The 17,033-nt window shown below is 42.0% G+C and overlaps 1 protein-coding gene across 5 annotated transcripts in view; it reads right to left on the bottom strand.

Annotated features, from left to right (window-relative positions):
• Positions 1-17,033, bottom strand: part of ky (kyphoscoliosis peptidase) — a 152,228-nt gene that overhangs the window by 81,313 nt on the left and 53,882 nt on the right. For 4 of the 5 annotated variants that reach the window (XM_055645897.1, XM_055645901.1, XM_055645899.1 and 1 more), the window contains 4 exons: positions 12,660-12,728; positions 7,867-7,908; positions 4,429-4,500; positions 2,086-2,130 (listed from right to left, as the gene is read on the bottom strand). In XM_055645897.1, the coding sequence (XP_055501872.1) occupies positions 2,086-2,130; positions 4,429-4,500; positions 7,867-7,908; positions 12,660-12,728 (228 nt within the window). The remainder of the gene's footprint in view (positions 1-2,085; positions 2,131-4,428; positions 4,501-7,866; positions 7,909-12,659; positions 12,729-17,033) is intronic. The other variant, XM_055645900.1, reaches the window with a different exon arrangement.

Raw genomic sequence — 17,033 nt, forward strand, 5'->3', positions numbered from 1 at the left:
TTGATGAAATTTGAAAATTTCCCAAACCTCATAAATGCTGCATTGTTTGGCAACATTTTAATCCCTGTTCTGCTTCTGAAGGCATCAGACTAAGTTTCTGCAACAAAACTGATCGTAACCTGGAGCATGGTCTTCCCATAGAAAAGATAAGCATAAATCTGCTGGTACCACCTTCTAGTTCAGCATCTATCCTTACCAGGTCAAGCCCATTATAATGGCTATGTGATTTCAGGTAATATACGATGAAATACTTAATATCGGCTTCAAACTCTATTACAGTAAAGATCCACTGGATTTAGTTCTTCTCACAAACATAAGTCTGGAAGAACTGTCCCACCAACTAACTCTGTGCCACTTGTTGAATTAAACCCTACTCAGAATGTCACAATACTGTGATATGCCCTGCCCACCAGCAAGTGAGAACCAGCAGAGGTGGCAACAGTGTGGTATACAGTAAAGAGGGAATAATCTTGGAAAACGTGAGGAATCACGTCAAATATGGTCCACGAAACTGCCTCCTGCCCACCGACCACTGCCCTTCCTCCACTGGTGAAACAGTTCTCCTCTCTGTTGAACAACACATGAAAGAAGCGAGGACACAGAATGTATTGAATGATTTTAGCATCCATCACAACTGAATGAACTGGAAGTGTATTGAAGGACAAGACTGGATCTGCAAAAGGTGGTGAATTAATCAACAACAGTGATTCACTGTCTTGACTTCCTCCTCATCACCATCCCATCGCCAATCACATTTTCTTTGTCCCCCCTGCCTCTTCCTGTTTTCTGCAGACAATAATCCCTCCACATCTCTTTAATTCAAAATCCTTCCCACCCAACCTATCCCCTCCCCATCTAACTTTCCCTCTCATCTTAAAGCTATGGCCTTTACTATTTGATATTTCCATCCTGGGAAAAAGTTTCTGATTGTCTACCCTCTCAGGTCTCCCCTCAATTTCCAGAGTACCTGAGAAAACAGTCCAGGTCTGTCCAACCTCTCCCTGTAGCTAACACAGGCATAACTCTTGTAAACCTCTCCTGTAGCCTTTTCAAAGTGTCCACATCTTTCCTGTAAGGGGGTGATCAGAACTACATGCAATGCTCCAAATATGGCCTAACGTAGAAAACTGCATCATGACTTAGCTTAACGTCCCAACCTATGAAGGCAGGCATTCTATATGTGTTCTTTATGTCATTATCTATTTGTGTTACCATTTTCAGGGACTTGGACCACGAGATCCCTCTGTGCATTAATGCTGTTAAAAGTCTGGCCATTACTTATATAATTTCCCCTATATTCTACCTCCCAAAGTACAATACCTCATATTTGCTCCACATGGCATTTCTCCACCTATTTCTGCAACTGATCTATATCCTGTTCTATACTTAGACAGCCTTCCTCACACTCCATACCCCTAACAAACCTGGTGTCACCTGCAAACTTACTAACTAACCCATCTACTTTTACCTCCAAGTCATTTATATATCACAAACAACAGAGGTCTCAGCACATATCCCTGTGGGGTGATGAAGGGTTCCGACGCAAAACATCAACTATTCTTTTTCTCCAGAGATCCTGTCTGATCCTCTGGGTTGCTCCAGCAATTTGTGTCTATCCCTGTGGCACTTCACTGGTCACATTGCCCTTCCATCACAACCTTCTTCTATCAGTAAGCCACTTCTAAATCCATACTATATATTCACTTCCCTAGTCTACTTCAACAACATCTTCCAAACCCACAACTTTACCACCAAGAAGACAGATGCAGGGTGGATGGTGTAGCGCTATGTGAAGACCCCCCCCCCCCCCCCCCTCCTTCCTTGTTGCACACCATCCCGATTTAGAATTATATTGGTGTTTCTTCATTATTGTTGGTTCTAGTAAATCTTGGGACCCTCTCAATAGTACAGTGGGAGTGCATTCATCAGAAGTATCTGAGTGGTTCAAGAAGTCAGCTCATTACCACCTTCCCAAGAGTAACTAGGAATGGGCAATTAAGTTCCCATTTAAATGATTCCCTTTCACCACTGTATGATTTACACACCAAACAAAGCAAAGACAAGCAAACACCACATGTTTCTTACCTCTCTCGGGCCAAATAGCATTTTCTGCTGCCTGTGGCTGTGTGTCTGTAAATAGTTGAAATTATTTGTCTATCATTCATTTTCATTACAACTTAATGTACAACTGGTTAATATAAAGAATTGGTTCATATAAATAATTGCATATAGATTTTTATTTCAAGAAAAATCTCAGTTGTTCAATGAATATTGATTGAAACATGGGGACTAAAGCATAGTGGGCTGGAGCAGAACCTGAGAGTATATTTGGACCATTAACAAAGCATGGTTTTAGAACAAGCAGCATGAGTGAAAGATGGCTGTTCTGGTCAGAGTGCAAGTTTCCTCCATGTATTCTGGTCTCCTCCCACATCCCAAAGATGTAGTGTTAGTCTCATTGACTGCTGCATGTTGTCCATTGATGAAGGGATGGGCAAGGAACTCAGGAGGAGAGTGAGAATAGGTTGCAGGGGTACAGTGAAGTAATGAGAGTTGGACTAATGGGATTGCTCCACTGGGAGCTGGCCATGGGCAGACTGGTCATTATCAGTTAATAAACTACACTCAATTGTCCATTAGTGTTGTGAGAAGCAATTTCCAGGCCTGTACTTTGAAGGAATTATTTTCTTGCCAATCTATTCCTTTCTGACAATGATGTAAATATTTCTTTCAGCTTGGCACCATCTTTAATCTTCTCAGATGGCCACAGATGGATCACATTTCTCATAAGACTTTTGTTTAATGAAATATACTTTGTGACAATTATAAATTGTTGCTTTAAAATATTGCCCCTGTTTCTCAAGTGCCGAACATTGTAACCTAATTTAGGAAACTGTCTCAACATAATCTTCCCTTATTCTGATTGGGTTAGTCTACATTTCAAAATCCAAAGACAGTCATACTGTCAACTGGAATGGAAGCTAACAGTTATGTGACTGGATTAATATTTATCTTACTGGGCAGAGTTAAGATCAATACACAACATAGCAGCTGGGAACTTTAAGGTTTATTAATTAAATGTATCTGCAATGAGAGAAACCAATATCAGTAATGAAACCATGAAATCACAGACCTGTTTTAGGTCAGACATGTGACTCCAGACATGTATGAAAGTAGCTGACTCATAGAGTTCTGACCAAGCCTAGCTAGTCACTTGCACCAAGGCCAAAGTCGATATGTGTTGTCATCATGATTCTTTTGACTGTCACAGGATCCTTTGCCATGAGTGAGTTGGGATTATAACATTTAATTGGATAATTGTTTGGAAAACATTGGTTTGTGTCCGTCCAGAGTATTTTGTCCCCTTTTGAACACTACACTTTGAGAAACATGTGAAAGTTATAGAGAGAAACATAGAAACATAGAAAATACGTGCAGAAGCAGGCCATTCGGCACTTCGAGCCAGCCTAGAACCGCCATTCAATACGATCATGGCTGATCATCCAAAATCCGTACCCCGTTTCTTGCTTTCTCCCTTGATTCCATTAGCCCTAAGAACAATATCTAACTCTCTCATGAAAACATCCAGTGAATTGGCCTCCACTGCCTTCTGTGGTGGAGAATTCCACAGATTCACAACTCTCTGAGTGAAAAGGGTTTTCCACAACTCAGTCCTAAATGGCTCACCCCTTATTCTTACACTGTGACCCCTTGTTCTGGTCCTTGGCCCATATCCCTCTGAACCTTTCCTATCTATGAAGCGATCTAAATGTATTTTAAATGTTGTTTTGGTACCCAAGTCCTAGAATGATTCTGGAGTGAGGGACGTTAGTTCTGTAGATAATAATAATAATAATAATAATTTTATTTATAGAGCACTTTAAAAACAATCATAGTTGCAACATAGTGCTGTAAATCACTAATCATTGACAAAAAAGTTAATACACACCAATAATAACAATCAAATGAAATAGTAGGAAAAAATATGTAAAATAAACATTAAAAACAATAAAAACAGAAGCAAAGTCTCAGGCATGGTCAAAAGCCAGGGAGTACAAATGTGTTTTAACACTGGATTTGAAGATGGACAGTGAGGGGCTGAAGCAGCTAGTGTTGTTAACCTTGGAACAGAGAAGGTTGTGATGGGGATTTGCAGAGAGGCTTTACAGTCGGGAAGATATGGACAGAGTAGATAGAAATAAATTGTTCCCATTCCTCTTACAAACCAGTATAAACTTCATGATTGGAAGAACCATTTGTACTTAATATCCAGTCAATGGTTTACTGCTCAAATTGTATTTCCTTTTACACTGCAGTTCAATAATGAATTAGATGTCAGTTCTGTCTCTTTCCTTTCAGCAATTTTTAATTTTCTGCATAAATGAGAAGAAAATGATCTGGTTCCAAAACCCCATAAATATTCTTTACCTCTTGTTGGATCTCTCCTTCTGCTTCTATCCACATGCTTTTCTTTCTGAGGATATCTGTCTGCTTCTCTATCTGAAACGGTAATAATCATTTGTTATTTGGTGTTCAAAATTATTGGTTAATCACGTGCACCATTTGTAGTGCAATATTTTCCAATCAGTTGGAAAAGCGATGCAACGGTTAATTGTCAGGGAAAGTGGTCATATACGAGTGGTTATGAGAAATGAGCTCAGATAATTACGTTGATGCTTGTTGGGAATGGTTTCATTAAATAGTCGACAGCCCATTACTCCACACAACAGGAATCTCAGCTTGGATACTGACAGCTCCCAGTCCCAGGTATATTATACTTGATGTTCAACGTCATAATTATTGCCAAGTCCCTCACCATCGACATCCTGGTGATCACCATTGCCCAAAAACTCAATTGGAAATACTGTGGCAACAACTTGGAGGTCAGAGACTGGCTATCCTGTGGTGAATGAATCACCTCCCGACACTCCAAAGCCTTCCGGCCATCTACAGGGTACAAGTCAGGAGTGAGATAGAGTACTTGTCACTTGTTTTGATGAATGCAGCAAGTAGTTCGACATCATCAAGGACCAAGCAGCACACCTGAAAAGGCATCTACCCACCATCCTCAACACCATTTACCTCCATCAACGGCACACTGACTGCAGTGTGTGCCATTCACTAAAATGTACTCCAATTACTCAACCAGGTGACTCCAACAGCTTCTCATGCTCACTAACTCGAAAATCAAAAGGATTTGGGCTTTCAGTGTAGTTTTCCCCCCTAAGTCACTCAGTAGCTTACATTACAAATATACCACGGGTTCTTCATTGTTTTTGGGTCTGGAATTTTCTCCCAACTGCACTATGGTAGCAGGTTCACCAGAGGGGGGGGCAGCATTTCAAGAAGGCATCTAACTCCCACCTTATCAAGGGGAAATAGGGACGAGCAATAAACACTGGCCTTTCCAGTGATATTAAGACTTGAAAATTGATTTAAAAAAATATATATATAGATTACGTAAAAATATATAGATATAGATAAAATATAGATTACGGATAGAAATGCGCTAAATGTGCAATATTTTCGGCAGTGTTCATACTGTGACCTAGAGCCACACCAAGAAAATTAACGTTGTGATAAGAAAATAGGGAGTAGAAACAGGGGTAGATCTGCTCCACCATTGAAAACTCCTTCTAAAGGGCCTGTCCCACTTTCCCGAGTTATTCACGAATTCTCCCGAGTTTTCAAACTCGCAGAATGTTCATAACGAGTCTGTAGGAGGCCGTGGATATACCGTAGCGTCTCGTTGTGCCAGCCGTAGGTAATCGGGGCGTCAGGTAAGTCGGGACGTTTTTTCAGCATGATGAAAAATGTCCACGAGTAAAAAAATAGCCCAGAGTACCTATGGCTGGCATAACGAGCCGCTACCATATATCCACGGACTCCTACGGACTCGTTACGAACATTCTGCGAGTTTGAAAACTCGGGAGAATTTGTGAATAACTCGGGCAAGTGGGACAGGCCCTTAACCATTCACCAGTCTCTTGGTTGATATATTTGGATTCCTTTAACATCCCCAAGACAGGACAGGGCAGAATTATGAGGTTGAGTTTTGTGGACCAAGAACAGTTCAAAGTCATGAAAACAGCATGAACATTTCATGTTGAGGCAGCTCATCCTGTTGACATTGTTAGCCTAAACATATTCCCAAACGACAGGAAAAACGCAGCCGATTCAACCAACATCATTCACGCTCGATTCAATCTGTAATGTTATAGGTAGAAACAGGGGAGAGATACTGATTGAGGACCTTGCACATCTTTTGAGGTTCTACACATAGATGACCGCTTTGGTATCCGAGGGGTTCTATTTGGCGAGTCTTTTTTCCAGGTAGGGGAATAAAGCACTAGAGAGCACAGGATTAAGATGAGAGGAGAAAGAGGTCACTGAATTTTAAGGGGTTGCTCTACAATTGCTCCTGACTGATGGAGTCAAAGGCTTTAGATTGAAAAAACCACGTGGTCATGTGGTTCTGTGTATTTTTCTCAGAACTGTTGCATGTGAAGGTAATGTCCACTCTGCTTCTCAATGGACACATCAGCATTACAATAGAGAGAGTAGCTCTTCTGCATTCTGCATTAGAGGTCTCTGGTGATGGCTTTCCCTGGCAGGCAGCAGGGATATCCTCCCTATAGATACCACTGTTGGACCTTGCCCATGTCATGAAAGTGGCTATGACTGTAGTACATCTGGAGTATTCATCTCTTCCCAGATGTGGATGACAAGGTTATGGATTTGTAACTTAACTTCTTCAGCACCGGGTTTCAGGACTTCAACAGAGACAGTATCTGCTCTGTTGCAGAGACAATGGTTCTGCCAACCTGCAACCCCTGTACAACAGTGCACCAGACAGTACAGGTTCACGGTGAGATGTGAGAAACATGGACCATTTTCCACTTCACATTTCTTATAATGCACAGCACCTAGCACAGAATATCACACTTAAACAACTAAGGCTATCAGCTCAGCATCTTACTTCAACCACCACAAACCAAATGAAAACCAAAAATAGATTGAGGAAATCTTAAAATAAAAGCAGAAAATACTGAGATGAACAAAGGAACATGAAACACGAAAAAGGAAGGCACATTACACTTCCTAATATCACCCATTAACTGTCCCCATTAAGCCCATTTGACTGGTGGACCCCTCCAACCCACCCCCTTGGCAATCTTGACCTCATCTTATCACGGAAACTCTCTTTGTCCTATCCAGATCTTCCCCAATCTTCTTCCTCCACAACTTAAAACAAACTTGTCCTCCCTTTTTCAGTTGCAATAAAGAGTGATCAGCCTGAAAGATTACCCATTTCTCTCTCCCCACAAATGCAGCATGACCTGCTGAGTATTTTTTTCACATTTTCTGTTTATATTTCATGAGCCATGATAGCATCAGCATATGAGCCGAACATTTTGAATACATCGGAGAGAAGCTGTCTTCAGATGTTGATAATAACTTTAAATAATTAATTTAAACATCTTTATTAAGCTACAGACTTTATTCTCAAAACTTTTACCTGCCTTCTGTTAGTTAATTGAAGAAAATGACAGTTGACAAGAATTGAAGCATATTTGGATTTGATTCTTCTTAGAACTATTACCCTTTGATCCAGGCAGCATCCTGGTGAACCTCTTCTGCACTGGGATATGTTAGGTTCCAGAGGTGGCAGGACCTAAATGAATATCAGGAGCTGTCCACGCAAGGGATAGCCTACATCTTCAACCAGTTTTTATTTCTTATGTTTTAATTGAGCTTTTTCCATTATGAAATCTGGACTATTAAGTGTAAACATGGCATGCCTGGCATGTAGCAAACCAGGCACATGGCTATATGTCCAGCGAGTCCAGCACAAAACTTAATTACCTGATGTTTCCGTGTTGCTCTCGTCATCACTATCAGACGCTTCTGCAAAAAGTTTTAATCATCAGTACAAATAAAGAGATTCTGCAAACCAAAACCTGTTTCTATTCAAGTATGGTCCTAGAAAGACAGTTTTAGTTATCCGCACTGTGCCAAGGTGGAGCAACTGCCTGAGAGGAATTTCAACCCCAACCCATTGTTCTAACAACAAAGTGTAGCTCTACAGGTATCAGATTCAACTCAAGTAAATGACTTCACTTAAAGGTCTTTTGGCTTATTTGATTGTCCCGCTTCCCCTCATACCTCTTAACAACTTCATGCAGCATCCTGCAGAGTAATGTTTTCTATGGGAAACCTCCTGCATAGTAATGGTTTTCCTGGGAAAACCAATGCAAATGCCACAGAACGGTATTGCCATATCTGATTGAAGCAGAACAGCTTTCTATATATCCTATATGAACCCAGCTTGATTAAGTGGGATGCATATGGGGTAAATAGAAATAGTTAGTGCCATTGTCAGATGTTTCTAGGATCAAGTGAGACAGACTGAATATAACAGGCAACAGATGGCGAAAACATTACTATGCAGAGTGATATGGTGTGGAACGCACTATTATAAAGGTTGGTGCAGGAAAGGTCAATCAGGGATCCTGGAAGAGAATCCTACCAAATCTCACGTGTCGGCTGTCCCAACACTCCCTGTTCCTCATCCACAATCAGAGGAAGTGCCACAGCATTCCTTTCACCCCTTCCTTCCCCATTGTCCCAGAACCCTTCTTTCCGGATGAAGCAGTGATTCACTCACACTTCCGATCGATCCAATGTATTGTTCTCGGTGTGCACAGTGTGGTCTCCTCTTCATTGGGCAATACAGGCAAAGATAGGCTGACTGCTTTGTGGAGAACCTGTGATCAGTCTGCAGGGGTGACCCTGAGCTTGCAGTTGTATGCCATTTAAATTCTCCATTTTACCCCAATTCTGACCTTTCCATCTGACACCCTCCACTGCATAATGAGGTCCAATAAAGGAATAACATTTTGCAACCTTCTGGAAATGAACATTAAATCTTCAAACTTCAGATAGACTGCTCCTTCATTGTATCCCATCATCATGCTTCATCGCATTCTCACCTTATTTGTTTAATATGCCTCACAAACAGTTAGTACACACTTCTTAACATCTGACCTTTCTTAGCATTTTCTTTTTTCTTACATCTCACTCCTGCTCCAGCTCTGCTATTAAACTATAAACACTCCACTTTTTCTCAATTACTGAGGAAAGGTCACTGAAATGTTGACTCTTTCCACAGATGCTGCTTGACTTCTTGTTTGGTTTTAGTACACTTTGCTAAGCTGACCAGAAGGGTTCCATAATAGCACATCACTAATCCATGCCAACAAGCAGCTCAGAGTTTAGAAGATTCAATACTTGGGTGACGTGCTATTTACAGACATTGCAGGGACTGAGTGTTGCCACAGGAGGGCTGCAACGTGACAAGGCAGAGTTGCTCCTCATCTTTTATAGTTGCACTTCATTGTAATAATAATGATAATAATAAATTTTATTTATGGGTGCCTTTCAAGAGTCTCAAGGACACCTTACAAAAATTTAGCAGGTAGAGGAAAAACATCTAAGGGGAATGAAATAAATAGTAGAGACATGACTAGCACACAAATAAAGACAGAATTCAATTCAAAACACAATATGAGGCAATTCAAGCACAGATGAAAAGGGAGGGGGACGTGGGGCCAAGGATAGGCAGAGGTGAAGAGATGGGTCTTGAGGCGGGACTGGAAGATGGTGAGGGACACGGAATTGCGGATCAGTTGGGGTAGGGAGTTCCAGAGCCTGGGAGCTGCCCTGGAAAAGGCTCTGTCCCCAAAACTGCGGAGGTTGGACGTGGATGGAGAGGAGACTGGCTGATGTGGATCTGAGGGACCGTGAGGGTGGGTAGGGGGAGAGGAGATCAGTGAGATATGGGGGGGGGCCAGATGGTGGAGGGCTTTGTAGGTGAGGACCAGGATTTTGTAGGTGATCCGGTGGGAGATGGGAAGCCAGTGAAGTTGTTTGAGGACTGGGGTGATGCGATGCCAGGATTTGGTGCGGGTGATGAGTCGGGCGGCTGCGTTCTGGACCAGTTGGAGTCGGTTGATGTAGGTGGAGCTGATGCCAAGGAGAAGTGAGTTACAGTAGTCCAGTCGGGAGGAGATGAAGGCATGGATGAGTCTTTCAGCAGCGGGAGGTGTGAGAGAGGGTCTGATTTTGGCGATGTTGCGGAGGTGAAAGAAGGAGGTTTTAATGACATGGCGGATGTGAGGCTCAAGGGAGATGGTGGAATCAAAGATCACGCCAAGGTTGCGGGCCTGGGGAGATGGGGAGACAGTGGTGCCGTCGATGGTGAGAGTGGGGTTATTGATTTTGCTAAGTGTGGATTTGGAGCCTAAGAGAAGGAATTCTGTTTTATCGCTGTTGAGTTTGAGGAGGTTATGTTGCATCCAGGTTTTTATAGCTGACAAACAGGAGTTGATATGGGAGGGGGGGGTTGTGGGGGGATTTGGTGCCGAGGTAGATCTGGGTGTCATCCGCGTAACAGTGTAACATTGTAACAGTGCAGGAGACCACAGACAGAGAAGTCAGAGTGAGAGTTCAATGGAAAAATAAAGCAGCACTCCACTAGCAGTTCAAGGTCACCTTTGAACATGTGCTTCATAAACAAAAATGCTGGAGAAACTCAGCGGGTGCAACAGCATCTATGGAGCGAAGGAAATAGGCAACGTTTCGGGCCGAAACCCTTCTTGAGACTGATCACCCGCTGAGTTTCTCCAGCACTTTTGTTACGTTGTCCAATCTGTGAATGGCTTATCCAGTTTAGAGGCGAACACATTACGATCAACAAAAGACTAGTGCATGTGAACTTCTGCTTCACCTGAAGGACTGATGGGTTCCTGAATCAAAAATGTTCAAGAATCCAGCTAGCATAAGGAGGAAGGATCTTTGTTCCTTTGCTGGAGTGTCAAAATCTAGTGAGGCAGAGAGTTAAAGATACAGGTAGATGTTTTTAGTGGGGATATGACATAAATGTTTTCACCCAGAAGATGGTGGGTGTCTGGAACTCACTGTCTGAAAGGGTGGTGGAGGTAGATTTTCATCACACTGAAGCAGTACTTTGGTGTGTATTTGAAAAGTTAAAATCAGGGATAAAACTGGAGAGACTTTTTTCAACTGACTCGAACAAATGGCCTAATGCGCCTTCTTTTTTCCATGGTTTTGTGACCCTGAGGTTTGATGTTTTTTTGTGGCACTGCCACTCAAATGCATGCACTGATTGTTGGAAGCACTGGGTTGAGCGTGGATTGCAGGAATCAATGGCCACATTTAGAAATGAGGAAATGGACGAGCAAAGAGTGACAAATCTCATGGGTTGTAAAAAAAACAAATAGGAGAGGTGAAGAAGCATGGAGTGACGCTGACTTTCAGTCACCAATCATTCTAATTTTCAACTCCACACCCACTCAGACCTCTCAATGGGTAGCCTTCAACACTGCTTCAACAAATCCCAAAGTATACCCGAGGGACAGCATCTGTATTCCAACTGGGCACACCACAGTCAACATCTATAGGTCTGACGAAGGGTTTCAACCCAAAACGTTGCCTATTTCCTTCGCTCCATAGATGCTGCCTCACCCGCAGAGTTTCTCCAGCATTTTTGTCTACACACCACAATCAACGATGGGTTAACAATTTCAGACAATGAGCATTTCCTTCTGTTTCCATTTCTCTAGACTGGCGTTTTGTTTCACTACTTGTACTGTTACCACCCTCTTCCAAGGTACACCATTCATGTTTATCATTTCTACCTCCTCTGCACTGCCATGGACCTTGTATTTGTTCTCTCCTCTCCCACCCTTTCTCCCCTTTATCCTCCCAAACCTGGTTTACTCTGATTTTTTTCAGTCCTGATTAAAGATCAATGAGCTGAGACATGACCTCAGTTTCTCTCTCCTCAGATACTGCCTGACCTACTGAGTATTTCCCTTGCCTGACCTACTGAGTATTTCCCTTGCTCTCTGGTTGCTTTCTTGCATTCTAATCACGTGACATATTTTACCTGTAAAGTACATTCCACTAATTAGATATATTTTGTACATTTGATTATTATTCTCCCTCCTTTTTCCAATCTAGTATGGTACTGCAACCTCTGACGTGTGTATCCTTCCTGAGGTAATTAAATATGCACAGTATTCAGATTTAATTTTACCAAGACCCAGAAACATTTGCAAAAGAATAAAAGAATATCAGACATTTGCAAAATAATGTAAGAAATAGGAGCAGGCGGTCATTAAAGTTCCTGAAGTCACTTGCTTTCAATGACCAAGGCTGATGTAGCTCAACACCATTTTTCTGCACTATCCCCATACTCCCTGATTCCTTAATATCCAAATATCTATGGATCTCAGTTCTTAATGAACTGAAGAACTCAGCCTCCACGGAGTTTCAGTGTAGAGAATGCATCACCGACTGAGTGAAGACATTTCTCTTCATCTCAGTCCCAAGTGGCTGGTCACTTATTCTGAGACCATGTCCCTTGGTCTCGGTGCCAACCATTCACCGAAGCAGGACTATTTATATGTAGTGTGATGGGACTCTGTTCAGATCTTGCTACTGTAAAAATTCAAGGAATATTTTGCTTTGATCATCTTCTTTTGCTGGGACATTAAACTATTGGCGGCATGGTGCCTCATTTCACTAAGCAATGCTTCCAGCCCTTCTGTCAATTGATTTGCTTGGAATCCTACCTGAGGAGGTGGAATAAAGTGAAGTTGATGTTTGTCTTCCTTGGCGTCCAGTCAGCACAGGATAGCCACCTTGAAAAGAAAGCGCCATACGTTTGGCATTGGGCACTGCTCAGATGATAGCTTGACCAGTTTTATTTTGGTTAGTAAATTGCTCACAAAAGATTTTAAAGCAGCTCAAAGTTTTATTCTTTGAGTGGTGTTGAAAATGAGACAAACACGACACCTAGGAAGTCAAACTGGTGCCCATATCCCTTTCATAAATTCTGGATTAATTTTATTAAGGATAATCTGGGAAACTATGGATGAAACCATGGCTAATTGAAAGTTTGCAAAACTGCCACCATTATGAAGCTGCTTTAATAACCTATTTACTCAGTAAATCATCTCAAGGGACTGTATGAAGGTTCACAGCAAGATGTATTTTGCAGGTAAATAAGGTGGTAAAGAAAATAATACTTGCCTTTATAGTCAGGGTGTTAAGTATAAAAACAGTCATGTTGCCACTGTACAAAACTTTGGTTAGGCCGTATTTAGAATATTGCATGCACTTGTCCCCTTTAAATCTTCACCTTCTTACTTTAAACATAAGTCCTAGAGCAGGGATGGGGAACCTTTTCATGTTGGACGGCCGCATTGTTATCTATATTAGATATTAGATATTAGATAAATTATTATTATATTAATATCTATATTAGATATTAGATATTAGATAAAATCTAATAAGGCCACATCCAAGAAACTTCAATTAGATACAAGATTATTTTGTTGAATCTTCTTTTACTCTTTGGTATTTTAAATACGTTCATTTTAAGATTAAAATAAAAATAATAAAAGATGAACAAAAACATATGAAAAAAAATAAAAGGATTTATTCGACAAAATTTGGATTCATTCAAAAGGCCGCAATTAATGGTCTAGAAGGCCGCGTGGAACCTTAAGGCCGCAGGTTCCCCACCCCTGTCCTATAGTATTAGACTCCACTATGCTAGGAAAAAAGACTGACCGTTTATTTTATTTACACCTCTCATTATTTTATAAATCTCTATAACATCATCCCTCAGCTTCCTATGCTCCAAGAAAAAGAGTGCAGCTATCCAGTCTCTCCTTGCAACCCAAGCCCTCCAGTCTCAGTAAGAGTCTTGTAAATCTTTCTGTACCCTTTCCAATTTAATGACATTATTCCTATAGCTAGGTGCCCAGAACTGCTCACAATACTTTGTACAGTCTCACCAATGACGTACTATGGAGAGGTACAGGTTTTGTACATTTAAAGAAAATTCTCGTGCTCAGGATTCAGTTGCCGAAAGTGTGACAGTGCTCAGGTGGAGATCACAAAGTGCCAGAACGGGGGGGTACAGAGTTTACCGGAGGTTTGTAAAATGATAAAACCATATACCACATGAGCTCATGGTGCCAGAATGGCCGATTGGCTTTTGCACTATTACTTCTTCTTAGCCCTTATCATATTTGCTTGCTTCTCTATTCAAAGTTATTGTTCAATTCAACAATACTTTCTGTATAACAAGAATTTACTAATTACATTTATTTTCCTCTTATCACAAGACTGTGGGTTCAACATTCGTAATCCTGAGCTGAAAACCCTGCCTGTCATGAGTGCAACACTGTCAGAAGTGCCTGACACTCACTCCTGGAATACCTGGATAAGTCGGACACCAATGTCAGACTCCTATTCATTGACTATAGCTCTGCTTTTAACACCATTATCTCAACCAAGCTCATCTCCAAACTTATGGAACTTGGAGTCATCACTTCCCACAGTAACTGCTTCCTCGACTTCCTGAGCAAAGGACCACAATCAGTGAGGATAGATAACAAATCATCCTCAACGATAATACTCAACACTGGTGCCCCTCAAGAACGCGTTCTCAGCCCCTACTATACTGCTTATACACTCACGACTGTGCAACTAAATACCAATCCAACTCAATGAACTCACAGACAACACCACCGATATTGAATAATGAGACAGAGTACAGAAAGGAGATTGTCAACCTTGTAACTTGGTCAATCAATCAATCAATCAATCAATCAATCAATCAATCAATCAATCAATCAATCAGATTTATTCATCACATACACGATAAAGTGCAGTGAAATGAATTTGCCAGCAGTGGTACAATCAAAAAAAGAACACACAATACACAATAAAAAATTAACACAAACATCCACCACAGCATTCTTCACTGTGGTGGAAGGCACAAAAGTACAGTCAGTCCTCCTCCATTTTTCCCCGTGGTCGGGGCCATAACCTCCACAGTCGCCGCTGTGGGCGGCCAGATGACAGGCACTCTCATCTGAAAGGTAAGTCCCGAATCGGTGCTTCCCTCCCGGAGGCTGCGGCTTCAAGATGACGTAGGCTGCAGGCCGGCGGTCGCTTTTCTCCAGGGATTCCCAGCGAGGGATCCTGCTCCGGATGGTAAGTAAGTAAGTCCCCGCTGCGCCCGCAGCTAGAAGCTCCGCAGTCTGCGGCTTCAAGATGTTGTGGGCCGCGAACCGTCGGGATGGAGCTCTTCTTCTCCAGGGATCGCCAGCGAAGGATCCCAGGCTCCGGATGCCACGTCCATGGCTAGAAGCTCTGCAGACCGCGGCTTCAGATGTTGTAGGCCGCGGGCCAGCGATTGTAAATAATCCATGCTGCGCCCGACTATGGGAAGGACCGCACCAATCCTTGGTGTTAGGCCGCGAGGGAGTCAACATGGAAAAAGTCGCCTCTCCATGGAGGAGAGAACTGAAAGCAGTTTACCCCCTTACCCCACCCCCCCCCCTCCTTAACTGAGAGTCATTACACATTTGGACATACTAAAAAAAACAAAAAAGTAGAAATGACTAACACGCTGCTGGCAGGGCAGCTGTCTTGCAGCGCCCCCACCGATTCACCAAGACACCAACCTTTCCCTCAATATCTCCAAGCCAAAGGAGATCATGATTGACTTCAAGAATGAAACAGTACACACACCCCAATATATGTTGATGTTGCCGAAGTGGAGATGGTCATGAGCTTCAAATTCTTTGGAATAAATATCATCAGCAATTTGTCCTGGACCAACCACATCAAAGCTATGGCCAAGAAAGCACACAAATGCCTCTATGTCCTTAGATGGGTTAGGAAGTTTGGCATGTCCCCAACAACCCTCACCAACATCTATAGATGTGCTGTAGAAAGCATTTTATCGGGATGTATCACAGCCTGGTTTGGGAATTGCTACATCCAAGACCACAAGAGATTGCAGAGAGCCCAGACCAACACACAAACCAAGCATCCTTCCATTGACTCCATCTATACTTCATGCTGTCTTGGCAAGGCCACCAGCATAATCAAGCACCACTCCTTCTGCTCCCCTCTCCCATCAGTTAAGAAGTACAGAAGTTTGATTCGGGGACAGTTTCTTCTCAGCTGTTATTAGGCAATTGTACGGTCCTTTCATCAATGAGTGTGGCCCTGAACCCCCTTCTACCTCATTGGATACCTTTGAACTATCTTTTGTCGGACTTTTTCAGACTGCAATATTTTATCTTATGTTGTACCTTTATCCTTCACCTGTGCACTGTGTATGGGATTGTATTCATGCAATCTTTTCTTTGACAGGATAGCACATAACCAAAGCATTTCACTGTACTGTGGTTTACGTGACAATAATAAACTTAATTAAACTAAACTATTACATGTTAAATGAAGCTCCCAGATGTACAGGAATGAACTCGAGGCCCTGTTTCAAAGATGCAACTTGGCACTCACATTAAATGTCACAGAAATTAGGGCTACAGAATATGACGGCAGTTCACAATCCCAATCTTCCTTGCTGCCCCACTAGATACACACGACTACCCTGAGCTGATGTAACCAGCATGGTTAAATGCACTCCAAGGATAGAAAACTGCTCATCACTCAGCGAGTTTGATCTCTGTCACTTATCATACACTGAAACAACTAAATCCTCTTTTTAAAATGAGTGCTCTGATTGCAGCCAGGTCTCTGTTATTCTGTTACTCTGTCAGCTTTGCTCAGGACCCTGGGAGAGCAGCTTTCCATAACAATTCAAACATTTCATTTACATTCACCTATATCACTTTAGGAATTGCCTTGAACCTTTACCCACTAGTTTTGAACATTACGTCTGAAATCAGTTTCTTCTCTCTTTCCCACTTCTGATAAAAGCTGACAACATCAATGTTTCTCTCTCCACTTATGCTGCCCGATCGGTAAAGTTTTCTTGAATTTTCTGTTTTGATATAATATGTTCAATATTTACAGTTTATTGATTTCCTTCCTCATGCCTTGACCTCCTTTACTGAGCTGGGCCACAGATTTTCAATTGAGTTCAGCAGAGCAAGTTTGATATTGCACCCCATGTT

This window comes from Leucoraja erinacea, chromosome 14, assembly GCF_028641065.1.
Source record: "Leucoraja erinacea ecotype New England chromosome 14, Leri_hhj_1, whole genome shotgun sequence".
Classification (NCBI taxonomy): domain Eukaryota; kingdom Metazoa; phylum Chordata; class Chondrichthyes; order Rajiformes; family Rajidae; genus Leucoraja; species Leucoraja erinaceus.